The sequence below is a fragment of the Chamaea fasciata genome, unplaced genomic scaffold, assembly GCF_029207755.1.
Source record: "Chamaea fasciata isolate MVZ Bird 193981 ecotype frontalis unplaced genomic scaffold, bChaFas1.0.hap1 SCAF_10, whole genome shotgun sequence".
Taxonomy (NCBI): Eukaryota; Metazoa; Chordata; class Aves; order Passeriformes; family Sylviidae; genus Chamaea; species Chamaea fasciata.
The window spans coordinates 26,806,991-26,834,007 of record NW_027094095.1 but is presented as its reverse complement, the minus strand read 5'-3'; the positions used below and the strand labels follow the sequence as shown (position 1 = coordinate 26,834,007).

The 27,017-nt window shown below is 45.0% G+C and overlaps 1 protein-coding gene across 1 annotated transcript; it reads left to right on the top strand.

The window, feature by feature from the left end:
* The first annotated feature begins 975 nt into the window (after positions 1-975).
* Positions 976-26,795, top strand: NRDC (nardilysin convertase). Its single transcript, XM_066192801.1, has 31 exons — positions 976-1,282; positions 5,174-5,483; positions 5,672-5,753; positions 6,333-6,486; positions 8,209-8,282; positions 9,703-9,798; positions 10,746-10,868; positions 12,261-12,318; positions 13,267-13,340; positions 13,533-13,602; positions 13,961-14,038; positions 14,473-14,593; positions 14,682-14,740; positions 15,368-15,422; positions 16,632-16,736; positions 16,997-17,120; positions 17,578-17,664; positions 18,231-18,350; positions 19,072-19,123; positions 20,275-20,425; positions 21,448-21,575; positions 21,811-21,973; positions 22,676-22,707; positions 23,005-23,143; positions 23,529-23,576; positions 23,880-23,932; positions 24,551-24,634; positions 25,569-25,659; positions 25,913-26,029; positions 26,252-26,341; positions 26,581-26,795. The coding sequence occupies exons 1-31, from the start codon at positions 1,083-1,085 to the stop codon at positions 26,773-26,775; spliced, it is 3,333 nt and encodes a 1,110-aa protein (XP_066048898.1). The 5' UTR covers positions 976-1,082; the 3' UTR covers positions 26,776-26,795.
* Positions 26,796-27,017: the final 222 nt, after the last annotated feature.

The following is a 27,017-nucleotide window of genomic DNA, read 5'->3' as shown; positions in this document are numbered from 1 at the left end:
TGTGAGAAGAAAGAGGCGACAGCTCCTCACAAGCGTCTCTCTATGGCTTGTACAAAACAGCACCGAGCGTGCTGAGCTCAGCAAGAGCCAAAGCGAAACTCTGGGATTAGAGACGGGTCTTGGCTTCCATCTGGCGGAGAACTGAAGCACTGGAACACCAGGTGGACATCCAGGCGGAATGACCGCCCCTGTGGCTCAGGCTGGGCCCGATCCCGCGCCTCGCCTTGATTCAGCACCGGCCCCGCGGCCAACGCCGCCGGCAGCGCGGGGACCGCGGGCAGCGGAGCGGGGCACAGAGGCCGCGATGAACCCGCCACCCCGGCGGGGCCCTTGGGAAGCGCCGGGGATCCGAGACCAGAGCCAGAGCAGCGCTCCCGCTCCAGCGGCACTGGAGTGTGATGGGGGGAAAGGATATCCACGAACCGGAGAGCGCAGAGAGCTGCCGAAGGGGCCACGTAAAGAAGAAAGAGTGGTTGCTGTTCAGCAGCCACGGGCGCGGCCTCCGCGCTGCTCAGGACACACACAGCGCGTTCCGCCATGGCGGAACAGCGGCTCAGGGAATCCGGGGACCTGACATGCCCCCAGGGCTGATTAGCCCTTACAGCTTGAGCGACAGCCAGCCCGAACAATCGGCGAAGGAGCTGAGGGCAGCAGGCTGGCTTCCGCCAGCTGGCCGTAGGACCATTCCAAGGTGAGAGCAGGGGAGCACAGCTCAGACTGCGGGCGGGCATACTCACGGAATCGTGACTGCGCACAGAGAAGTCCCCGGAATCTGGATCTGCTCTTCCTCCTTCTCCTCATCCTTCTGATTTCCCCGCCGCTCCGCCCGATTCTTGACAGGGGCCACATTCCCCCCCGCACTGCACTCCCCCATCCATGGTTTCCCCAGCCGCTCACGCCGGCAGCCTAGTCTCCGCCAATGGGAGTGCCGCGTAGCCATGCGCATGCGCAGTCTCAGGGCCGCCCTCGCTTGGAGCGGGCGGGCGGCGGCGGCCGGGGGTCCCCGCGGGTGGGCCGTGGCCGGGGGCCGGCGGCCGGGACGGGCCGTTGTCCAGCCGCTGTGGAGCGCCGGCACCACCGCCATGCCCGGCAGGAACAAGGCGACGTGCGGCTACGGCAGCCCGGAGCTTGCGGTGGGACAGCAGGCCGCGGAGGGCGGCCGCGACGCCGTGGGCCGCTCGCCTCATGGGGACGAGGAGGAAGAGCGCGGAGCGGCCGGTCCCGAACACAACCTCGGTGACCCCGACATCGTCAAATCCCCCAGCGACCCCAAGCAGTACCGGTGAGGGCGGGAGGGCAGGTGCGGGACGGCCCGGCCGGTCGGTGCGGTGGGCCGGGGTCTGCCCGCCCGCTGTCCCGGCCCCTGCAGGGAGCCGGGGATGGAGCCGGGCTGGTCCCGGTGGTGGGGACAGTTGGGTGCTGGCTGTGACAAAAGGAGGCTGGCGATCCCGCGGGTGTGTTGGTGCTGAGGGTGGGCTGCCCGGTGTGTGTGCGGGCCCTGGCGGGAGGGTCGTGCCCAGGCTGGTCGGTGCTGGGTGTTCTCGGGGCGCGGCAACACCCCATTCAGCGTTAGTTTGCAGCCCTCGGCCCGGCAGCTCCTCTCCGAAAGCGTTAAATGCCAAGTGCGATTTAAGTATTTCAGAGCAGATCCCAACTTAAAACCAGTTACCCTTCGTGTTTTAGGTGAGCTTCTGAGTTTTAACACAAATGTATCTGTGAGTTGAGGCAAAATGCTTTTAGGCCACCATTTTGCTTGCGTGTTTATTTCAATATTTCTGACTAATACTAAGTTGAAAAAGATCAAGTTCTCTGAGCACAGCCCACAGCGTCTGTGGCCCAGACCCAGTGAGAGACTCGGATGAGAGCTCCAGCAGAGGTTGAGCTTGTTGGATGCTGTAAGGCAGTCTGTTCTTGAAGGGACACTCTGATAAATTCTCCCTGTAAGACAGAAGATTATCCAGCCCTTGTTAGAGCTGCTTTTTAAATTTTATCTTTACTTTTCACGGTGTCTAATCTGTGCAGCCAGTGGAGAATCTGCTGCCTGAGCCTGGAACTGAATTTTAGATTTGCAGTGGCATTGGCTGACGGCGAGATTCCCTGCTGGCTGCCTGGAGAGGTCTGTGCCCATTGGCTCAGGGAGAAGCTTGCTCCCTCCCTTCTTGCCCTACTTCCTTGCTGCTTCCTCTGGATCTCTGCCCGCCTCTCCTGATGGCATTCTTACTCATGCTACTTTGTGGCAGGCTTGTCCTCCTGCAAAGCTCACAGCTGGGGATGCTGTCAGCGTAAGGAACTCCTGCCTTTGCTGCCTGAAGCAGCACGCTGGTGGGTGAAGCTTGGGAAACCCATTGAAGGTTGTCACTACTGATTCTGAGGCTTGGGAGCCTCTGCATGTGAGAGTTGGAGAAGACTGTTTGCTTATAGCGTAAACTAATACCAAAATCTTGCAGAAATCCTGCTGTCCATTCTTAACAGATTTTTTTTAGTCGGGTGCAGAGAGTTGCATCCTTTCAGACTGATTTCCATGTGTCTGGAAGCAAAACTACACTGGACCTGTGTCCGTGTCCATGTCCAGGTGTGATGTCCCAAACCTCCTGAGGGAGTGTCCTGGCAGGTGATGTGATGATGCTGACACATTTTCCCCTCTTCACACTTCAGTGATGTGTGCTAATTACAACACTGCACCTCAGTCACAGTGGGCTTAGTGTCTGTGTCTGGCGACGTCAGTCTTAACTTCATGGAAAATGTCATGTTTTGCCTTCTCAAATAACCATAACAAAATTATTATTAATTAGAGCTGTAACTGTGTAGTTATATTTACCAAAAATGTGTATTTTACTTACATTCATCCATATATGGAATTTCGTGGTCTTCTATTTCTTGTAATTTGGGAAACTCAAGCATTTCTCTCAGTGTTTACCATGCACTGATAAGTATTTCAATATTAACTTCTAAACAATTGTCAAAGAAAAACTTTGTGTGAGAACAATCCTGTTTAAACTTATTCAGAAGGCTTAAGCAGTATTTTTAAGAATTTGAATTTTATTTTTTTCATTTGGCCTTACTTGCTGTATAGTCCTTCAGAAAAGCAATTGGACTGTGCTTGCTTCTGTTTCTACCTTATGCGGTTGCATTCTTTGTACTGTATTTTGCATACTAGTGGATATTAGTTACATTTGTCCTTTTCCATTGGGCTGAAACATGGAAAAAGTAAAGAACACCAATGTCAGTGGCGCCTCTGCTCTGTATAACCTAAGCTGTTTAAATCATCCTGGAGTGAAATCTGAGAGCCTCCAACAGAGCCGTGGTTGAGCCGTGTCCTTGCTGCTGGCTGCTTTCTGTCCTGTGTGCTACACCCACGAGCCTCCAGATGAGCAATGTAAAATTAGTATAATCTGCTCCATTAGCTTAATGAGGCTGTGTGGAAAGGATCAACCAGAGCTGCTGGATGTACCTGACTGAACAGCTTTACGGCACATTGTTCCTCGGGAAGAATAAACCCCGTTCTCTCCTCTGCTTTCCACCAGTGCCTGCTGCTCCCTGCGAGGCTGGGGTTCTCCAGGAGCTCTGCAAACCTGCAGAGCAGAGTTGTGTGTGGAGGAGAAGGAGGTGCTGGAAGGTGCTGTCTGGGCCTTTGGCTCTCAGGTGCCCAGGGGCTGGAGCACCCACGCGTGCAGTGTGTGTTTTAGGACATTCAGAAGTGCCTCATCTGTGTATGGGGCACATGTACCTGGTGGGAATGGTTAGCAAACAGGCTTTCAGGATGCGGGAGGATTAACTTTGTTCAGACATTCCAGCGCTGTCTGTGCCTCCTGCAGTTCGTCAGAGCATCCCTGCAGGTGACACGCTGTGTGCTGTAGTTGGAATGAGTCAAAACGCACTTGTGCTTTTGATTGGAGCAAATTTGTCCTGCTCAGCAGTCTTGCAGCAAGGAAACAGGGTGTGTTCATGATCACAAAAACCAGGCCCACAGTAAGTGCTGTCACTTCCCCTTGGGTGACTGGTCATGAGTCATCTCCTTAACACAACTCTCAGACATTTGTTCATTGGCTTTCTTCATAGACTTGATAGTCCAAGAGCTGTGTCCACATTGCAAGGTTCTGAGCTGGTATAAACTCGGGTTGGAGTAGGTGACCTCTAAAGACCCCTTTTAACAAAGACTGTCCTGTGGTTCTGTGCTCTGTAACTCAGATTTTTCTGGGAGCGTGGGATGTGACCACGGGTTTGTTTTATTCTAGCTTGCTTTGTTTTGTGTGTTTTTGCTGGGTCAGATACCACAGGTCTCTATCACAGTGGTTCATAGGGTGGATGAAGTATTTTCTGGACCCAGCATTCCTTCTGTTCTGCTGCTGGTGTATTAGCCAGTGCAAGCTCCTGGCAGGGATGCTCTGGCTAATTTGACAAATTGTGACTCTGTTCCAGGTTTGATGGTAAATGAGTACTGATGAGGGCTCATTGGTGCTTGCAGTCCTCAGAGGGAAAAGTTGTAGAAGGGTGTTGCACAGGGGGCTTGTGGGGTTATATTAATATATATACACACATGTTTAAAAACCTCTGTGCATGTGTAAACAAACACAGAGGACTGTTTATTGCTTCTTGATAGGAGTCCAGCCAATTCCCTGTGACTGGTTCTGTGGAGCCTGCAGAGGAGTTCTCTCCTTTCCAGTGCTTGCCTGCTACATCTGCAGACCCCATTTATTAGAAACCATTGATGAAAACAAATCAAATCAAATCAAACGCTCTGGGGCCTACTTAGAAGGAAAGACTAAGATCTCCATTCTGTCACATCATATCTATTTCCAAGAGCCTGACAAGCCTAAAAGATGATTGAAGTTTGAGTTTGCCTGTTCTGAGTGCATGGAGTGAGTGCTAATAGCTTAAATATTTCACAAAGAGAGGAATAAAAGCCAAAATCAGTGAGCTTGACCTTATGGGGAGAAGGGCTTCTGCTACTTCTGTCCTGAACTGCTTCTTATTCCTAGAGCTGTTGAATAGCAGAGGAATTCTGAATAGCAGAGGTTTTACTTTCCTGCTATAAAACTGCTCAGGCTTGCCTACCGTTAGATTTTCATTAGGAAATCGCTCTCAAACTATTAGAGGAAATAATGAAATTTTTGCAATTCTGAAAATTCAGACTTGGGAAATGAACGTATTCATTGCATAATTACTCTTTCAGGTATATCAAACTGCAGAATGGCTTATGTGCACTTTTGATTTCGGATTTGAATTACTTGGACGGTGCCCCAACATCTTCAGAGGAGGAAGAGGATAATGATGGTGATTCTGAAGAGGGCAGTGATGAATATGATGACTCTGGAGCTGAGATTGAAGATGGTAGAGAAGGTGATGATGATGAGTGTGATGAGGGGGATGAGAGTGAGGACAGTGATGGAGATAATGAGGATTTCAATGATTCTGATGACAGTGAATTAGAAGAGCTGGCTGAAAAGGAAGAGACAAGAAAGAGAGGTTGTTCGGAAAAGCAGGTATGTACATAAAGCTCTAGGGTGCAAAAATACATAGTGAGCTTTCTCGAGGTCTGAAACCTTGTGATTAGGCGTTCAGATGAGACCTTTTTATTGTGCCTGTCCCAACTGATTAATCTTGTACTTCTGTCATTTTCCTGAAGTGTTTCTTGAAGCAGCTTTTACTGAAAATGTTGTATTTTCTCTAGTCTGCAGCAGCCCTCTGTGTTGCTGTTGGCAGCTTCTCTGATCCTGAAGATCTGCCTGGATTAGCACACTTCCTGGAACACAGTATGTATCTGCTCCTATTTCATCTTCTCCAGCTTCAGTGCAGAATGGGTGCTATGTAGTCCTGCATTTCTGAATATTTAGTATCATTTCCTAATTTGGCTGTTTGAGGATTTATTTCCATGAGCTTGTGATTTTATCCAAATATTGACTTAGTAAGGAGTTTTTAATATGGAAGAAGGTGTCTCATACATTTTGCCAAGCTGTGCATTAGCTTGTGTCAACTTTATTTATTGCCCATTAAATTGAGGGGAATTATGTTACCTGTGGCTTTATCGACCAGGTTGGAGCTACATACCTTTGTCTTCTGGTAAAGGGTGATGAATTAGTAATGTGGACACAGAAACCACGTGAAGTTTCTGACCAGAAGTGTCTCAAAATACTGTTCTTGCCTGCTTGAGGCCAGGCCTGCCTGGGAGGGCACTGTCAGAGCAAACTGCAGCAGGTTCTGGGCAGATCACCCGAGCTGCTGGTGTTCAGTAACTTCCTCTGCCTGTGAGCTGCGGGTCAGTCCTAGAGGGGCTGCAGTCAGGATTAACAGGTTAATGTCATCTTGGCACTGTTGGTGATTGTTTGCTGCAGTGGTGTTTATGGGCAGTTTGAAGTACCCAGATGAGAACGGGTTTGATGCGTTCCTGAAGAAACACGGGGGCGGGGACAACGCCTCGACGGACTGTGAGAGGACAGTGTTCCAGTTTGATGTGCAGAGGAAGTACTTCAAAGAAGCCCTGGATAGGTAATTTTGTGTGAAGGGTGATTAGGTGTTAATTAATGTCTGTGTGTGCCTCAGGAGCTTGGGTGTAGTTGTCCAGTTCTTCATTTTGGGGTGATCAAAGCTGTTGCTGAACTTTCATAGCTATCTGCACTACAGCAGTGATACTGAATATAGGAAAATGCTGTTTTCCCTTGGGATATGTTGCTGGGTTATTTTTGTTTTTGTTTTGTTGTTTTTGTTTTTGTTTTTTTCTGTGGGATTATGTAGGACCCGTGTTTAAGTCTTAACACATGCAGCTCTTTGATTGTTTTGGCAGTCTTAAACTGGTAGCATTGATGACAGGAGAAATGTTATGCAATGTGACAACTGATCAGAGGGGAAGTGCTCCCAGAATCCCAGTGACTCATCCTTTGAAATATCTGTCCTGGTAGAGTTACTGTTTTTTTCTAAATTGTTGTTAGTTTTTTTCAGGCAGCCTTCAAAGTTACAGTACAATGTGTGTCTCAGAAGAAAACATTTAACCCAGTGCAGGTTATTCACTGCTGAATGTATCTTTTGCCAGAAAGTGCTTAACTTGCTCTTCTGTGCTGTTGGAACAAGAGAGCTCCACTGGTTGGCATGGTTTCCTTTACTGAGAGGAATTTCTCACTCATAGGGGCATAGCTGAATATTCCTGGTGCCATAAAGTATCTCAGGAGGAGAATAGGCTCCACTGCAAATTTACTTTGACACAAGGGCAAGCGTTTGCACATTTTTCCAAGTATAACCTGAATTTTACTTTACTAGGCCAATTTCAGCTTCCATTTACAGATTAATCCAGCTTTTTTAGATGTTTTGGAAGTGCTAAAGAATCAAAAAAACTGTAATTGCAGTTTGTCACAACAGCTGCTTAGTGCAGAGGAAAACAGAAATTAGGAGTTCTGTAGAACAATTTCTCTTACAAAGGAGGTAAATGAGTGCTGAGGGTGAATTCTGCTCATTCAAGCACGGGTGGATCTGAAGGAATGGAAAGACATCACCTTTCAGTTGTCCTCAGTGTAATGGGTCTTCTGGCCATAGAACTCCATCAGGGATATATTACTTTTTACCTTTTATTGCTCTTGAACTTTTGCTTCAGCCAGTTCCGTTTTTCATTAAAAAAACCTCAGCAAATAGAACTATTAGATTCTCCTCAGCCTTCTGCAGAGTCTCCATGCACTGCCAATCTGTCCCTTTCCAGTGCTCTGCTCTCTGTGGATACAGAAGAAATTTATTTGGATGACAATGCTGACTTTTATGGTAGATAATAAAATTGTAATGGATATAGAAACTTGTATTTCATGACAATTTGTTTCCTGAGGTTAGGAAGAAACTTCCCCGAATGTTGTTCCTGAGGAACAACTGGGGATTTCCTCTGGAGCATCTGACACTGGTCCCCGTTAGCTCCAGATTCCAGACTCGGTGGATCACTTGTCTCCTCTGGTGTGATCATTCTTAGGATGTAATGCAGATAGTCCTGCACCCTTTAGTGCCATATCCTACTGCATCCAACCAATTCAGTCCCACTCTGGAGCTGGGAAGGCCTGCCCTTTGCTTTCTGGTGGCTTTCATCTTTCTTCTAGACATTCTAGTCAAGAATTACATGGCTTGTAGTAAGTCAACCGACTTTGCAAACCAAAATAGTAGATGTTGGATTTAATTACTGGGTTTTTGCCCTAGTTTAAAAGACACTGAAGTGAAGAATATGAATTTTTCTGTTCATAGGTGGGCACAGTTCTTTATTCACCCATTAATGATCAGGGATGCAATAGATCGAGAAGTGGAGGCTGTAGACAGTGGTAAGTAAGAGAATCTTTTCCTGCGTTTTTAGCCCATCTTCTTAAAACAAAACCTACTTTGTAAACACTGTTCATTGGCTTCTGTGCTGAACTCCCCTTCTGAGCACTTCAGTCAACTTCACGTAACTTACCAGAGAGATTAAACTGTTGAATTGAAACTTTGTGGCTGTTGGATATCTGTGGCTTTTAGAGGAAGAAAGACTGGATGTAGTGCCAGCACTGCGAGAGTTTACCCTGACATTTTCATTAATGAGAAATTAATAATCTGAAGTGGTTTGGCAGTAACTGGCAGGGCAGTTTCATGAGCATGGAGATGTTCTGCCGTGAACAAAATGCCTTTAGCTCCAGCACAGCCCCAGAGCTCTCTCCAGCCCTTTGCAGAGTTAATACAATAAGCTGAGGTGATTTTACTTGTCTCCTTATTCTAACACCTGAATGACTAAAAAGTCAGTTCCCAGAAGGAAATTAAACCAGGCACAGAAGTGAGTGGAGTGTTGATTTTCTAATACGAGATGGATCTGCCTCTAAAATGTCACTGATATAGGAAAAAAAGGTTATTAGCAGATAGCCCAACTGGGTCAAATATTTATTCCAAGTAATTTTCTTTATCTGTCTTCTGGCAAGGAAAAGTGGGCGAGTTGATCTTTGAATTTAGATTAAGGTCAGTGTAAACCGGGACCTGCCTTGGAGTTAAGGTGTGGTTCTTCAACAGCTTCAGCCATTTTACACCTCGGTGGTGCAGAGCCAGTCCTTGCCTTGCAGTGACACTGTGGTAATGTGCTGCCCAGGAAATGGTGTCAGCTTGCTGGACTGGCTGCAGGAGAACCCAGCCAGAGGAATTAGTTCACAGCTCTGCTCTAGATGTTTGTTATTGCCAGTAAAACAGGAACAGGAAAATGAAGTTCAGGAGGGTAAATTGATTTTGGCAGAGCCCCATATTTAGATTAGTGTGAAGTGGTTGTAAAACTGTGTTTTTAGAAACTTATCTTGCTTACCTTTCAACTTCTTGTTTCATTATTAGGCTAGAGGTTGTTCTGTGTGATATATGGTAGAAACAGGTTTGTAATTGTTCCCTGGCTCTTACTTCGGAGCCTGGTCATGTCTAATATTGATGGCCTTTTGTCCCCATTGTACTTAACATATTCAGAGCATCCAGACAGGACAAGTTAGTGCTTTAGGTGCTTTTCTTTCTTAACCCTTTCTTTACCTCTCAGCAATGAGCTACATTTTTCCTCTTATATTCATTACTGCCAGCCAGCCCTCTTTCTTATTTCACTGCTTCATTCATAATTTAAAAGAAATTCCAGGCTGCATCTGTGTGGTGTGTCTCCTTTTCAGGGTGGCTGGGATTTGTGCTTTGTTTTGTGGGAACATGATGTCAAACTTGATGCATTCCACTGCAAATTCTTATAATTAACAGAGTACCAGCTAGCAAGGCCCTCTGATGCAAACAGAAAAGAGATGTTATTTGGGAGTCTTGCCAGGCCTGGACATCCTATGAAGAAATTTTTTTGGGGTAAGTCCTGAATTTTTGTTTTAAAATGGTAATGATACTTTTAACTTTTAACCACTTAGAAGTTTGAGTGGTTAGATGCACTAACATGAAATATCATATCACAGCAACCATTAAACTTGCTCAGAAGAGTTCAAGCAATTATCCATTTTACAGGAAAATGGTTGGGAGTAAAAGCAGCTGTCTCCTTTTCAAGATACTTTTCTTTCTGGTACTTCTTTTTGCTGACGTTATAGCTGGGTTGCCCAAGGTGTATAATTATGAAACTTTCTCTTAACACAGAGGTGGTGCCCTCTGAGTCATCTCTATCTCGCATAAGCTTGGGTTTTTCTGCTATTAGAATTTCCTGGAAAAGTAAATTATTTCTACTTGTATGTCTAAGGAGGCTTTTCAAAGTAAATAATTTGCTGTTGAACTTCCATGAGTTAGCCCTTCACAGCCATGTAAGGGACGCAGAATGGAATTTTGTCCTTCTCTTGGCCAATCCAGTGCTCACTCCCCCACCCTCATGGTGCTGGTGAGAGTGTAAACAGCAGTGTGATTGATGGGTGTTAGAGTTCCCAGCTTTGAACTGTAGCTTGTTTTTATAAATTTCTGTGGTGACATACTGAACTTTACATTTCCTCCTCTTTTTCCCCTCTGCTGTTCTGCAAGTTCCATTGGTGAGGGAATAGGTGGCAACACACAGTGAGCTGTGCAGCCTGTGGGAGCTGTGATAATGCAGGAGGACTCTGGCCTTCCTCATCATAAAAATATCAGCTGTCCTTTAGATTAGAACCAGAAATCAGAAAATACCCAGTTTCACTTAACACTCCTTTCACTCCAGATTTCTATTAGGTATTTTTAATGTGCTTTACCATGGTTGGACCTAGGGGGGAAAGTGAATTCTCACTAAGTCTGGTCTTGCACTGTGTGGATCACTAACCCTGCCTCCCCTTTGCTGTTTGCAGGTAATGCAGACACACTAAAGCACGAGCCCAAACTGAACAACATCGACACCTACACCCGGCTGAGGGAGTTCTGGCAGCGCCACTACTCTGCTCACTACATGACTTTGGTTGTCCAGTCCAAAGGTAACATCAGTTGCTCCTTAAAAACAGCCTCCCTGCTGCTGGTGGTGCTTTTGGAACCAGTCCAGCTGTAGCCCCAGCCAGTCTAGTGGCTTGTCCAGCCCTGCAGAGGGTATTTATATGTAAATTTTAGCCTGGTTTCCAAATGAAACAAGACCTGAGCAATTGTGCTGTGTTACTGTCATCCTGCCACTTGTTGCGAAACCTTTTGAAGCTGTTGAATGGGTTCCATATTAACACAGAAGGGAAAAAATCTCAAAGATGACATTTCAGAAATAATCTTGTAGCAATGAAGAGTCAAACCCCTTAAATGAATTATTGCTGCTGATTTCTCTGCCATCAACAGTGTAACTCCTCAGCAAGTGATGGGGAGACTGAGACTGAATTTCCCAGTTGTCTTCGTTGTTTAGGAGGAGTATAGGTTCTCTTTTTTCCCCCATAGCTTGAAAACTTCTGTGTAAATGGATTTGAATTTTATTTCAGTGGAGAACTGCAGACCTATGGGTCATTTCTGCTGAGAATAGAGGAAACACATTTGTCAGAAGTTATTCAAGTTAGGTTTGTGTTTAGAGAGGAATTTTGTTGAATGCAGAAGCTGATTGCAATTCCCATCTCTAAAATGGAAATGGTAATAATAGAGGCATTCTTTCTTTTCTTCTCCTTTGCTTTTAATTTTGGCCTAGACAGTAAACTGCTTAGGGTGCTGAATGCCTCTTGAATAGTCATTAAGACAGTGATTGGTTGTCATATTTTCTGTGGTGGCTGGGGAGAAAATGGTGGTAACTGATAACCAGCCAGGTCAATTTTGTATTTCCTTCTCTGTTAAAACAAACCCAACAGCAAATTCTCCCCCTGCCCCATCCAGCCCTTTTCATTGCTGTTGTTTACATATGCAGCATTGCTTTTGGAGTTCAGAATGATTGCTTAAACAAGCGGAATTTTTATTTTAAAAACCTTCTGGTTTGTGACTCATTTCCCTCAGAAAAGAGGATGGGGAGAAGGAATCCTTAGGACTGCAGGACTGTATTTGAGGGGGAAAACTCCTGTGTACAATCTGGAGAGCTGTGGAATGAATTGCAAGTACTGATGATTTTGTACATCCCTAGGACAGTAATTCCTTCTCCCAGTCACTCCAGACACTGCTGAACTTTAAATCCCAGTTGTGTCAGCCTGGATTTGAACACTCTACAAACCCAGAGCTGTGACCACGGGTACAGCTCAACAAATGCTAAGAATTGGCTCAAACCAACAGCTTTGATGTTTGTAATTTAGAACTTTGCAGTTTTCAAGTGCACTGACTTGCAGCCTCTTTGAAATAACTGAACTGGTGAGATAAGGTAACTTGTCTTAGATCTTCAGGAAATTGCATTTCTGTCTTTCTTCTCTCTTTTTTAGAAACGCTGGATACATTGGAAAAGTGGGTGACAGAAATCTTCTCTGAGATCCCAAATAAGTAAGATTCGTTTGATGCATAAAGACATTGAAGATGATAAAATTATCTCTTCTTAAAATGACTTTACAAAAAATCCCTTACTGGAGAAACAAAGAAAATTTCCATTTGTTAATTAACATTCTTATCTGGGAGAAAAAAAAAAAAAGGCAACTTTTTAAATGAAAGTCCACTGTTAATTGTTCCAGGAAGACTTTGTTTCTGCTTAACAATTATTGGGTGTGAGCTGTGTGGTGCTAGCTTGAAACAGTGTTTGTTTAAATGTGCTGATGCCTTTACTTAATGGTGTCATTGAAACCTAGATTATCATTTCACATTGCTTATCTTTGCTTTGTGTCAAAAATAATTAGAAGCAGAATTAGTTAACGCTGTATCTAGAATTTAAGTGTCATCCTTAGGGTGGCAATAGTTTTGAAATTTTTCTTTTTTTTAATGGTTCACTCCAGTATGTCCTTTAAAAAGGAAGTTCTGCAAAAGCTTTGCTAACTTGTAAAGCATTTGATTTCCCTTTTGCAAGATGTTTGTTTCTGTGGTGATTGGAAATACTCTTGTGAGAGCCTAAAGCCATTCAGAGACATTTGTCTGTCCTGGCCACCCCCCTGCTCATCCCTCCTGCCCCACAAGACAATCCATCAGGATTCTTTGGGTCCAGGGTGAACTCAGGGTGTTGTTTACTGTTCCTGGCTGTACAGAAGCAAGTCTGGTGCTGTTACTGCCTTGTTCAGAAGGAAGGGGAGGTGTTGGGGTGGTATCACATCTGATTAATTGCTCACTTGTGTGGGCAGGCTGCCTCCCAGGCCGCCTCCCTGGGGCTGGGGGTTGCTGGGCTGCACCCTTGGAGCCTTGCCAGGTCTCTGGTGTCCTGCAGAGTTCTGGTCCTGATGCCTTTGAATATCTCAGTGTAGCCTTGAACCCCTGCCAGTAACATCACACTTCCATTTTGCTTTTAAGTGGTTTACCCAAACCCAGCTTTGGCCATCTGACTCAGCCTTTTGACACACCAGAGTTTCACAAGCTTTACAGAGGTAAGTGAAGTGGATTTAAATGTTTTGAATATCTGAATACTGAAAGAAATTTTCTCTGAGTGATCCAGATACTTTGTAGAGTAATTGTGTGTGATTTTAAATGGGTTTTAACTATTCTTTTTGCATTATGTAAGGTCTCTTATCTCTGTCTTGTCATGTATATTTATAATTAATCAATTTATTTGCATCCAGTTGTTCCAATCAGGAAAGTTCATTCATTGACCATCACTTGGGCACTTCCCCCACAAGAACAGTATTACAGGTACATTGTGCTACATTTTACTTCTACCATGTTTATGCTGTGAATAATTTATTGACTTTCACAACAAACCAAAGAATCTCATTTGCTTGTCTAACAGATTACTTTGGTTCAGCTAGGGGGGCATTTTAAAAATGAATTAAGCTGCTGCAGACAAGGTTCCCTTTCCTCACTGACTCAGATCAGTCATTATGTTCTGAGCTCCCACACTTTCAGCTTATTATCTTAATTCTGCCTGAAAATGCAAAACTTGCCCTGAAGAAAAGACAGTGCATATTTTAGTCATTAGCCCCGTGATTTGAATTCTTTCTGTGAAATGTGTTCCCTCCTGGCATCTAATCTCCTCCAAACTTTCTCTTAGGGTGAAGCCTCTTCATTATATTTCCTGGCTGGTGGGACATGAAGGCAAAGGCAGTGTTCTTTCTTTCCTTAGGAAAAAGTATGTGGTTTTTAAGCGTGGTTATTAAATGCTTTGATCTCGTTCAAATACAGATAAAGTCTATTTTGTGTATTTATATTTTCTGTAGATGGAAAAGCAGGCCAAGCCTCCCTTTTTGTATCAGTGTTTTGTAGTGATAATCTGTAAGGTGATGATAAACCCAAGTAAGAAATTAATGGGCTTTTTGTCTGTGATTCATGGATCAGCAGTATCTCTGACTGATCTTTGAGATCTCCAAAAGGTTACTTAGCTTTTTCACTGTTTTTCTTGAATTCTGTATCCTGAGGTCACATCCTTAAACTGGAAAAGCTTTGTGGAAACTGTAAAGGGATTGAAAGCCTCTGAAGTAAAGATGCACTGTGATGTACTGCTTGTAGCTAAGATCAAACAAAGCTGAAATGATTAATTAATAAGTATGTTTCGCTCTTCCATAGGTTTTGGGCCCTTGCATTGTATGGAGGAAATGGAGAGACAGGATTTGAACAGAACTCCACTTACTCCATCTTCAGCATTTCTGTGACTTTGACTGATGAAGGTTACAAGCATTTCTACGAGGTGTGGTGTCATACACAAAAAGCTTGTTTGTTTTTCCTGCTGTTTCCCTAATGTCTGGAAAACTGAGTCTGTTCCTTTCTGTCTGCAGGTGGCCCACGTGGTGTTTCAGTACCTGAAGATGCTGCAGAAAAGGGGGCCAGATCAAAGGCAAGTGTTTGCCACTCCAGCAGATATTTGTGGTGGTGTCCTCCTCCATTATCCTGTTATTTGTGGTGTTTGCACTTCTTGTGGAGTTCCTGGAGCATAAACAGGGAGTCACAAGTAAAGCTTGTCTGCGTGGAAAACAAAAAAAGCTTTCCGTGTGGAAAGCATGTCAGTTTAAAAAATTTCAAAAAGAAATTTTCTAAATGTTCATGCTTATTTCTTGGTGGTTTTAGTTTCACTTTTTGTGATGTATGAGTCCTTCAGTTTAGTAAGCTGAACTAGTGTAGAGGTCAGGTGCAGTTTTGTGTTCATTTTAAACAAATTTGATGAGCCAGGTCTGTGGAAGTCAGGACTGGGTGTTCTGGTGTTAGCCTTTATATTAATTTGATATCAGATTTCGACTCTTAGTTAACTCCCTTTCTGTTTGGAAAGTAGAAGAACTTTCTGCCAGTTCTGAGAAATGCCATTTTGGGGAGTGCATTTAATACTGGCTTCTGTGTCTTGGACCTGAATGAATCACTGAGCTCACCACTGATGCCTTTCCTAGAAGGCTCTTTTTTTAAGATTCTTGCTGAATGTTGCGGAATAATGGAGAAAATCCACTTTTATTATCTTCTTCCTCCTTTGCAGAATATGGGAAGAAATACAAAAGATTGAAGCTAATGAATTTCACTACCAGGAACAGGTATTTATCCACTGTTCTGACCTAGGTAAACCATAAAAAGTATTATTTTTTTCATTTTGAAACACATTTTCAAAGTTCTATTTGAGAAGAACTACATTGTGCACCTATTAAGGCTGTATTTGGCTGGAAGGAGATGTATTCTAGGCAGAGAAATACTGAGAATTTTCCCTAACAGAATTTAATGTTGATTTTTCCTTCCTTACCTGCTAGGTAGGCTCTTTTTCAGTTTAGACTTTCTTACTCCTTACCACATTTAGCCATGTTCTGTTTCTTACTAAGTAACTTGATTTCTTTCTTTGAATGGCACTGAAATTTCCTTTTGGGAAAACAGATCCATCCATCCAAATACTGCCTACAGCAGGAACATAGATTTGTGTGTGCTTTTGAGACAGGCTTGTGAATGCCAGGGGCAGAACAGTGACTTGGTCATGGCACCCCAGTTTTCTGCTGGGTGGCTGGAGCTGTGCTAAGGAATGATGGTCTCAGAGGCAGGGCTTGGCATAAATGGTTACAGGGTGCCCAGGAGAGGTTGAATGTTTCCTCAGGTGTTTGGTGTCTTAAGAAATCCCTGTGCATGTTTCCCAGTACATTTACAAGGCGCACTCAGGTCTTTTCCAGGTGTACTGTGCTCTCTGTGTGGCCCAGAGTCTGGATAGCCTGATGCTGCCTGGTGCAAACACCCCAAAAGCACTTAGCAAGAAGCTGAGCAGCCTGGTCCTCTTTTACCCTGCTAAAAGGCAACGTGTATTTCATGTTCAAACAGGAGAACCTCCTCCTGCTCACCCCGCACATCATGGCAGGGAGCTGGGAAAGGAGCAGAGCCAGAGGTGCTCGTGCAGCAGCAGCAGTTCCATGCCTTGTACCTTCCAGGTCACTTTAAATCTTGAATTGTTGCAGGAGTTTGTGTCCCCTGGAGGCAAGGAGTGCGTTCTGCTGGGTCTTCAACTTAGTAGATTCCATGACTGTGAACTGCATAAATTTTCTTCTGCAGAGATGATGTGTGTGAAATTGCAGGATTTTCAGAGGAGACTGAACATTAGATATAGTTATGAAATATATTTAATTTAATAACTGAAGCGAAATGCTGTAACAAGCACAGCATCCAACTCATGCTCAACATACCTGACTAGTCAAGCTCTTCTCAGAACAGAAAATTGATGTATTGGGTTTCTAGTTACGTGACAAATAGCCTTATTTCTTTGCTTGCAGACAGATCCAGTTGACTATGTGGAAAACCTTTGTGAGAACATGCAGTTGTTTCAGAAGGAAGATTTTCTGACAGGAGACCAGCTCCTGTTTGAATACAAGCCCGAGGTAAATGTTCTTTGAACTCTGATTATATGTTTTGATGTCAGGAGAACATGTGCATACTGTGTCATACAGGCATGTGTGTAGGCATTTGTAATTAAACATAATGCGGGCGCAGGTTTTGTGTTAATTGAAACACTTGTATTCAGAAAGCAAATCTGTTTTGTAAGCTTGTTATGTCTTGTTCTTCCTACATTCCAACTGAGAAGTCTTTGCTGGCTCAGGCAGAGCTGCATTTGAACTGAGATTTTGTCTGGAACTTGTAGATCATTGCTGATGCCCTGAACCAGCTGAGCCCTCAGAGAGCCAACCTGGTTTTGCTGTCTGCTGCCAACGAAGGCCAGTGTCACCTCAAAGAGAAGTGGTTTGGGACTCAGTACAGCATGGAAGGTAAAACAGCAGCTGGAGCTGAGAAGGCCTGATTCCTGCATTAGTTGAAGTGAAAGGGTGACAACACAAAACACAAGTGCATGGAAGCGGGGAAATGAATCCCCAGTGCTTTATTGGGCTCACCATTAGTGTCTGTGCCAGTCAGTCCCCAGCCCTGCAGTTCCTTTGGGAGGTCCCAGTGAGCTCCACTTGGCTGCCATTCAGGGGAAAGAACACCAACAATGCAGCACAGGGTGTAGGGGAGCTGGGTACTAAGGCAGACTTGATTTGCTTTTTAATAGGACTGTTCAGTCCAGAAGATTTTGTAGGAAGGGATTTAGAAAGAGTCCTGAGGAATGGGGTGATGTTGAGAAACTCCTGTGATACTGCAAGTCTTTCTGGAGATTGGGAAAAGATGTCTGGAAATAGAATGGCCTTCCCTTCCTGTCCAACTAATGCATTTCATGTTCTGTAACAGATATTGACAAGTACTGGAGTGATTTATGGGACAGTGACTTTGAGTTAAATCAGGATTTACACCTTCCAGAAGAAAACAAATACATAGGTAAGGCACCTGGGCGTGAGTGAAATCTTCGCCAGTGATTTATTTGAGAGTTTGCTGTGGTTTAGAAACAACCTAAACTGGTATCAACTGGTTTTTGCAAATTAAAAAAACATGAGCACTCTGTTCAGCTGGATTTTATTTACCGTTCTTTTATTTATAAACTTAAGAACTGAGTTATTTTAAGGCATGTAAACTTAGAGATGATAATGCCATAACAGAGCAGGCCTCACGGTCAGTGAGAATTTACACAGAGCTCCAGACATCTTATTAGAGAATTTTATTTGCTTAGTCCTCCTGTTTCTGAAGGCGTCTAAATACCATCTGCCTTTGTTGCTAAAAACAAACGAAATGAAAGCCAGGACTTGTGTCTTGGATGGAATGGGATGCCACCACTTCTGCTCTGGTGTGGAAGTGAAAAAGAGCTGTTCTTTGGGTGGAGGAAAGTACTGTCACAAATAATTTAGAAAACTGGAGAGGAAAAATGTATTTCTTGAGACTTTTGGGGACTTAGATGAATTTAGCCTGACACTAACATGTGGTTTTGGTGTGGTTTTTCTCTTTGTTAGCCACCGACTTTGCTTTGAAAGTTGCTGACTGCCCCGAGACAGAATATCCAGTCAAAATACTCAGCACACAACAAGGCTGTCTCTGGTACAGGAAGGATGATAAATTCAAAATCCCAAAAGGTAAATGCCTGAGGGCTTTCTGAATAGCAAGACCCTGTTTTTACCAGCTGGAATTTATTTGAAGGCAAATAACTCGTGGTAGTGTTCACCATTTAAACTGAAGTGCCTGCTGTCAGCTCTTCCATGGTCCTTTTGATATGTTTATTAGCTACAGTAAAAGAGAAGCAGGTGAACTGAGGCAACAAAGACACCCTGCTGATAGCTCAGGTTGGAAAGTGGAATCACTGAAATTTACTGACTTCTGAACAGGCTCTGTGGGGACAGGATTGGGCAGACAGAATATGCTGCTGAGACAAGGGTTTGAGAAGGAAGGAGCATGTTAGTTAGAGGGGACATAGTCTCTTCTACAGACAGAGAAAAATGCAGCCTGGATGTGAGACAAGGGTGTAAAATACATTACTGCTTTCAAGCAGGATGTCACAGTTTTTAGTGTCTCTAAAATAGATGTTCTGTGGAGTTTTCTATTTATAGTGGTCATGCCATGGGAGTATTCAGCAAAGCACAGCTTTGTTTTCTAATCTTTGGTACTTCAAAAGGAAGATTTTTGGAGTAAGAAGCCGTTTAATGATGACTTAAAATAAGACAAAAAGTGTTATAGATGAATGACCATTTTCATTAAACTTGAATTGTCACCAAAGAGCAACTTGATGGAAATAATTTGAGTTCAGAAAGTTGTCACTTTCTATACAATTGCTCATTTAAATTTCCTTTTCCTCACCAGGTTATGTTCGATTCCATCTGATCTCTCCATTGATACAGCAGTCTGCAGAGAAGTGAGGATTGCATTATTTATGCAATTATTTATTTTGCATTAATTAAAATTAAATTGCATTAAAATTATTGCATTATTTATTTTATTATTTATTATACCTTGCAGAGTAACTAAATTACCATACCTAGTGAAAAACTGGGAAAAAACTTTGGTTTTAAGCAGGAATACAATAAGGTGTCCTTTTCTCAGGTCCTTCCACCTTCCTTGTGGTTTGACCTGCAGTTTGTGATGGTGGTTCTGCAGCAGGTCCTGCCTGTAGCCAGCAGATGTGTAAGGAGTTCCGCGGTGTGGCATTCCCCAGGGCAGGTCTGAGGAAAAGGAATGTAACAGCAGCAGTGCTCAGAAAGGAGCTGCTCCTGAAAAGAGCAGTCCACAGTCGTGTCCTGAGCGTGTCCCAGCATCCTGGGAGCCTGCAGGAGCAGAAGAGGCTGTAGTGGAGAAACCACCTGTGGGTCAGGCAGAGCTCTGGGGCAGCTCAGGGTCTGCTGCCCTTGCCATTTGTAACCAGTGTCACAGTGCTGTTGGCATAAGCCTGCCAAGACCTGCACAAATCATGTTTTGGGAAAGCCTTTGTGAGTCTGTTTTCATGAGGTGTGTTAGTTTAATCTTTGAATTGGAATCCAGGCAATAACAAAAACCTGAAAGCAGGAGTGCAATTTCCAGGTTGTGTAGCCTGCTTTGCTTTAGCTTATTATTTTTCTTTTGCCTTGGTAGATAAATAATCATCTCATTACTCAAGTATTGAGCATAACTGAGTCTATCTGTCCCCCATGCCTTTACACAAAGTAAAATAATTTCATTTGCTGTGATTTTTCCATGTTTTGAGCATCGCCTTGTTAAAACGTGCATTCTTACCTTGAAGAAACCTTAAGTCTTGTAAAGCTGGAATCATTCACTTTGCAAGGAATATCTGAATGTCCAGATAATTTTTAAGTAGTGCCATGTGCTTTCTGTACAAAGGGAAACTTGCATTCTCTGTTCTGTTTTTTTTTTTTGGGAAATTTCTTTTTTGACTCTCATTTTACACAAATTCCGTTTCTGTTGGAATTCACTGCGTGTACCATCAAGCTCATCGGGCTTAACTTTCATATGAAGCCAATCCTTTTTTTTTTCTTTCTTTCTTTTTAACCCCCTGACCTTTTCTCCCTCCAGCATAATCTTGTTTGATACATTTGTAAACATCCTTTCCCACAACCTGGGGGAGCCAGCCTACGAAGCAGACGTGGCTCAGCTGGAGTACAAGCTGGTGGCTGGGGAGTACGGCCTGATCATCCGAGTGAAAGGGTTCAATCACAAACTACCTGTAAGCTCTGCTCATCTCCTCACTGCTTTTATACCTGCAGCTTTGCAGTGTGTGTGCTTTTCAGGAGCTTTGAATGGTTGGATGAGGTGTTTTAAATAGAAGAATTGGTCTCTGGCAGAGTAATGCAGCAAACGTGCTGCTTTTTCTTGTGCTTACTGTGTGAAGATGGAGTTGTGTGAACTTACACAAGTTCAAATTACTTCAGGCTGACTTCAATCCTCCTTTAAGTAATAACTGTATCTCCGTTAAAATTTTAACAGCTTTTCCTATAAAAAGACCTTGGTGTCTCCATGGCCATAAAGAGGATTGGAGCCTTTCCATCTTCAAGTTGTGCCTGTTTGCACAATGTCTGGAGAAGACTTTCTAAAACGAGATTTTGGTTTCAATTTGACTTTGGAGATCCAGCTTCTGAGCATGCTCATTTTGGGTGGAGATTTTCTGTGGTGGCTTGCTGAGAGGATTGGGGGATCCCTGTTCCCATTCCCTAAATGCTGGCCATGAAAGACATGGCAGCCACAGAAGGGACACAGTGAAGAGGAGACAGCCATCAACTTCCATTGCAAGAGCTTTGCTGGAGCTTTAAGACCATTAATGACCAGTCAGACTTATTAATAGGAATTTTAACAGAAAAAGCAAAATATGCAAGCAGCAGGGTCTGAATATTCTCTTTTTTAATCCTGAATGATGTCTCTGTTGTGATGTCATTGTCCTGGTCCAGCTCTAAAAGGAGAAAATGGAATATTGAAGTGAATGGGGGTTCCAGGCTAGATTTGTTTCAATAGAATGTGGGAACTCCTGTGGATTTGGGATATCGAGCTTATTCACTGTGTAAAAACACTGCCCTTCTGAAACGGTCATTTGGGATCGAATTGTTTAGTGAGGAACATCTGGCAGAATGGAGGAATGTGCTTTAGTAATGCTCCATGTCTCAATAATGATCATTTTATATTTTTGTATAGAATTAAATTGAAATGGGTTCTTAAACCAACAAAAACCTCAACTTACAACCGTTCTCTTCACAGCTTCTATTTCAGCTCATCATCGATTACTTGTCTGACTTCAGCTTCACTCCAGCAGTTTTTGAAATGATAACAGAGCAGCTGAAGAAAACGTACTACAACATCCTCATCAAACCCGAGACTCTGGCCAAGTGAGTTCTGGGGGAGGGCAGCAGTGGCTGAGCTGGAGAGCTCCGGGCTCCCTGCCCTGTGCTCCCAGGGCTCGTTCCAGGCTTTGCTCGTAGCTTAGGGAGCCCCAGCGGCTCTTGGCTCAGGCACGTGGCCAGGCCCGACACGCCGGGTCCGGCAGTCAGGAATGGCACCTCCGGCATCAGCCGGCTGCTGATGTGCCCTGTCTGTGTCCCCATTGTCGCCGTGGGCCTGCAGGGACGTGCGGCTGCTGATCCTGGAGCACGGGCGCTGGTCCATGATCGACAAGTACCAGACGCTGATGAAGGGGCTCTCCATCGAGGCGCTCTCCGCCTTCGTCTCCGCCTTCAAGTCGCAGCTCTTCGTGGAGGGTCTCGTGCAAGGGAACTTCACCAGCAGGGTGAGTGCAGCAGCCTTGGCAGCTGGAGCTCACTCTGGGGCTTCAGATGGCCTTCAGCACACTGAGCCGGGCCGCCAGCTGCTGCCGCCTCTGCTCGGGCGGTCTGGAGTCCTGCGGGTACCGGGCAGCTTCACCTCCAGCACCTCAGGAGTGCTCGTGCGGATAAGCCAATGGCAGGCCACAGTTGCCAGTTTGAACACAAGTTCTCAGGAATTTGGATTTAAACTGCAGATAGGAAAACATGTAGTAGATGCCTGGAGTCTATTTTTCCTGTTGCCACCATTTTTATACTCTTTGGTGTAGTGATATATTTGATAAGGACAAATTCCCACAGTGGTGCCACAGGAGGAGGCTTCCTCAGAGCACATTTATCTTGGGAATTCCATTGCCTGCGTGGTTTGGTTAAACCTCATTGAGTGCCAGACACATGGAGTAAGGGTAACTGCTGCTTTTTCTTTGGTTTGTGCCTTCTCCTTCTGGAGGCATTACAGTGCAAAAAGCAGCGTGGAGACTCAGCAGTGTGGTGCAGAGGGGCTGGAGGGACTGGGGCAGTGGAAGGAAGCAGGGATGGAAGGAGCAGGACAGCTCAGCTGCTCTTGGCTTGGGGCTCGCTCTCTTGAGTGCTGCACTGGGGTGTGTGGTTGTGAACTGGGGTAATAATTCTCTTCTAAATAAAACTGATGTCTTTGCCTTCTTCCCTAGGAAGCAAAGGATTTCCTGAATTACGTTGTTCAGTGAGTATCTCTTGACTCTTTAATTATTATTATACTCTTTAATTATCTTTGCTTATTATATGGAAACTATAATCAAGATAAGATTCTTTGCTGGAGGAGGGAGTCAGAGTGGGAGTGCTCAGAAATTTTTTCTTCCCTCAGGTGTTTGCAGGAGGTGGCTGTTGATGGTGGCAGTTTAAGCAGATGTAGTTCTGGTTTGGGGAAGGGGAAAATAACATCAGACCAAGTGTGTAAATGGGTGTTGTCTGGTTTTGTGTGAGCAGGCGTTTGATGTTGTGCTGTTTGTGCTCCCCCCAGAAAGCTGCAGTTTGCTCCCCTGGCCCATCCCTGCCCCGTGCAGTTCCGGGTGGTGGATTTGCCCAACACCCACCTGCTGTGTAAGGTGAAAACTCTCAACAAGGGCGATGCCAACTCCGAGGTGACAGTTTATTACCAGGTAACGTGTGCTGGGGCGGTGCCGGCCTGCTCTGGCACCTGCCCGTGGGAGCAGGCTCTGCACAGGGTTGTCACAGAGGGGACACAGACACCTCAAGTCAGCACAGGCCCCGTGCCTCAAGGCTGAACCCAAGTGGGAGGTGCCCTGAAACCAGCACCTTCCCTTCCTGGCCTGGTGCTGGGAGCTGGGTTAGTGCTCTGGTGACTTCCTGGTGTCCCCAGCTCTGATCTTGGGGGCTGGGCTGGGCCTGTCCCCTCAGGGAAAACCAGAACTTCTCATCTGTCCCTGCTGTGAATTGTCCCTCAGTGCTGAGGGGTGTGCCACAAGTCACCTTGGCCTGAGTGATCACATCGAACCCACCCTAAATTCTTCATTCTCTGTCCAGTCAGGTGCCAGGAACCTGAGGGAATACACCCTGATGGAGCTGCTTGTGGTAAGTTTGTGTTTGTGCCTCCCAACTCAGCAGTGCCTGCCCTGAAAGCAGTGCCTGGAGCTGAGGCCACGGCGCTGACCGGCCCCAGCATGTTCCTGCTGCTGCCCCTGGCTGAAATGTTTGGGTGGGTCCCCAGATGCTGCAGTGAGGGACACTACAGGTGGCTTCTTGTAGCTCCCACCCCAGAGCACTGAGCCCTCCTAATGCAGTGGTTGTGGCTGGCCAGAGCACTTCAGGCTCTGTGTGGAGCCCACGAGGGGCTGCAGGCAATGTCACTTCTGCTGTAACTTTGTGCTGTTTCAGATGCACATGGAGGAGCCCTGCTTTGACTTCCTGAGGACCAAGCAGACCCTCGGGTGAGTTCAGTGGGGAGGAATTCTCCTGCACCTGCTCCTACACTCCTGCTTTGGCTGTTCTCTGGTGTCTTTGCTCTGGGAATCCTTCCTGCACAGTGGCTAATCCTCAGTTACTGTAATGAAAACAGCCACATCAACCCTTCAAAGCCAAAAGCACTCATCAAAACAAACCAAGTTGCTTTTGACTTCCGTAAGAATTGCATCTATTACCAGTGTGTTAACTCAGAATTACTCAGCATAAAGCTGTTCCTTCCACTTCCACACTCAGCCCCCCTTCCCCAGGGCTGTTTTCACAGCAGCTCTGTGGTGCTGAGCAGCCTCCCTCGGGGGCACCCTGCTACCTCAGGAAACTGGAGCAGGCTTTTCACAGCTCTGGGTCTCTCACTCTGCTTGGATTCATTTGCAGGAATGCAAATACAAACACTCCCGAGTTTAAAAGGATTTCCTAAAGCTGAGAAAACATTGAAAAGCAGCAGTGCAGAAAATAAAGAAAATAAGATTTAGATGTCAGATTTTTCTGTCTGAAGTCCCAACACTATTTTAACTTGCAGCATGTAAATGAAAAGTTAATTGTGCTTGTGGAATGACTTTATTGTTTCATCTTTTTTCTCTTTTAAGCTACCATGTGTACCCCACCTGCAGGAACACTTCTGGGATTCTTGGCTTCTCAGTCACAGTGGCAACCCAGGCAACGAAATACAAGTAAGTGCTCTGTGGGAAAGTTCTTCACCACTCCCAGCCTTGGCTGTGGGAGTCACCTGCTCCTAGTGAGGAGTTCACTCCTGTTCCAGGCCACAGGGATTTTTTAATTCAAGGGGATGTCAGAAGGGGCACTGCTGACAGTCACAACACCCTGACTCAAAAGCAACACCTGACTAAAACAGTAGCCTTAGGCTTCTTAAAACTGCAGTGGTCCTGACTTGAATAGTGAAAAGTAATCTCAAGGCTAAGTCAAACACCCCCCAGCCGTTTTGAAGCTCTTCTGGCAGGAAGGTTCAAATGCTGTCTAGCTGTTCTTGTGGCTCATGTTCAGCAGGCACAGCACTGCTTTGGTTTTGTTCAAACCTGGGCCTTTGAACTACAAGCATTTCACCTGCCAGAGTTGAAGGGTTATTTGAAAAATGTGCCACTTGTGAAAAAAAACCCACTGTATCAGTGAAAGCTTAATTACACAGTGCTGCTGCCTCTAATTTTTACATTTGGACACTGCCATTACTGAGGTCTGTGTCAACAGTGAGGGTTTCAATGTGTCAGAAACATCAGGATCCATCACATCCCATTTTCTTTCGGTCCTGATCCTATGGGCCATACCTCTGCAGGGCTCAGGGCTGCAGCTGGGGGTACCAGAGCAGGTCCCCAGCAGCATCATGGCACTGGCTCCTGGGCCCCTGAAATCCCAGTGCACAGCTGAAAATGAGAGCACTGGCTTTGGCCTGATACCGGGAACAGCTGACCACCAGGGGTTCTCAGATGAGAGCTTTTCAGGGGATGAGGGCAGTGAGCCTGTCCCAAACCTTCCAAGCCTTCCTCATCAGTTGGGGACTGCTACTTTATCCCCTAATATTGTTTTGGGGAAGTTGTTTTTGTTTGTTTGTTTTTTTTCCCTGCCTAATTTAATTATTTGTTTCTCTTTTAGTTCTGAATTGGTTGACAGGAAAATAGAGGAGTTTCTTTCTTGCTTTGAAGAAAAAATCAAGGATTTAACTGAAGAGGCTTTTAGCACCCAGGTAACTCTTCATCTTGAAAAGCTGTTCTTTGAACTGCACGGTTCAGTTACAGCTATAGCGATTTTCTGAGGTTTTCTGGACTAAGGCCTCACCTTTTAAAACCTGCCTCTTGCTCTGTTCTGCTGTTTTTCTCTAACCATCCATTCTCTGGTTTCCCCATTAATGTAATTTAGCTTTTCTTTCACCTGCCATGACTGTGATGGTAAATTAAGGTAGTTTTAAACCCATTAACACTGTCTTTTTTCCCATCTAGGTAACAGCTTTGATAAAACTGAAAGAATGTGAAGACTCCCACCTTGGGGAAGAAGTGGACAGGAACTGGAATGAAGTGGTGACCCAGCAGTACCTGTTTGACAGGCTGGCACGGGAGGTGGGTGTCCTGCAGCTGTGGGACACAAAACCCACACTGGTTTTGCAGCAGTTTCAAAAGCATAAATGGGATTTATGCTACTAGTGACATACTGGGTCTAAAATTACACGTTATTTTAAAAAGGTTCTTTTACCCAATTGAGGTTGTAGAGAAAATATTTTCATGTTTGAAATTACTTGAATCACCACGGTGCTGCTAAAACCGCCTTCCTGTGTGTTTCAGATTGAAGCTCTCAAGTCTATTACACAAGCAGACCTGGTCAACTGGTTCCAAGCTCACAGAAGCAACCAGGGGAAAGTGCTCAGTGTACATGTGAGTGTCTGTCTGCTCTTGTTGCCAGCTTGGACAAGCAGAGTGCAGTAGGGGCATGGGAGAGGAGATCTGTGATGTAACTTTTACTGTGGTTATCCACATTTCACTGTGGTTATGTACTTTTCTACATTTGTAAGTAGTGTTCTTGTTAGAATTGCTTTTCAGTATCTCAAGTTAATTGTCAGGACAGAGAAACACCGAATGAGATCCCAATTTCTGTTCTGATACCTTTTTTCCAGGTGATTGGATATGGGAAGCATGAAGGGGACTCAGAGGTGACAGCTGTCTCAGGACAGAACTCTTCATCTGGTGAAATACCTCATCTTGTTTTGTTGCCCCCCTCCTCTCTGATGAGTGACATTACTTCCATCAAGGACATCAAAGCCTACACGTCAACTCTGAATGTTCTCCCTTATCATAAAATATTGAAATAAAACTGATACCTTGCCCTGCCCTGCTGTGTAATACAGGTGCTTTCTGCAACATCAACATTACAAACCTGTTTTTATTAAACCAGAGCTGTAGTGGTAGCTGGGCTGAAGATGCCCATTCAGACACGGAGGAAGCTTTCCTCAAGTTTCCAGCCAACCTCTCATCACCTTCCCAAGTTCATTAAGAAGAGGCACAGCCCTGACTTCCCCACGGGTGCCACGTTCTCCTCTCCAGCTGTCTGGAG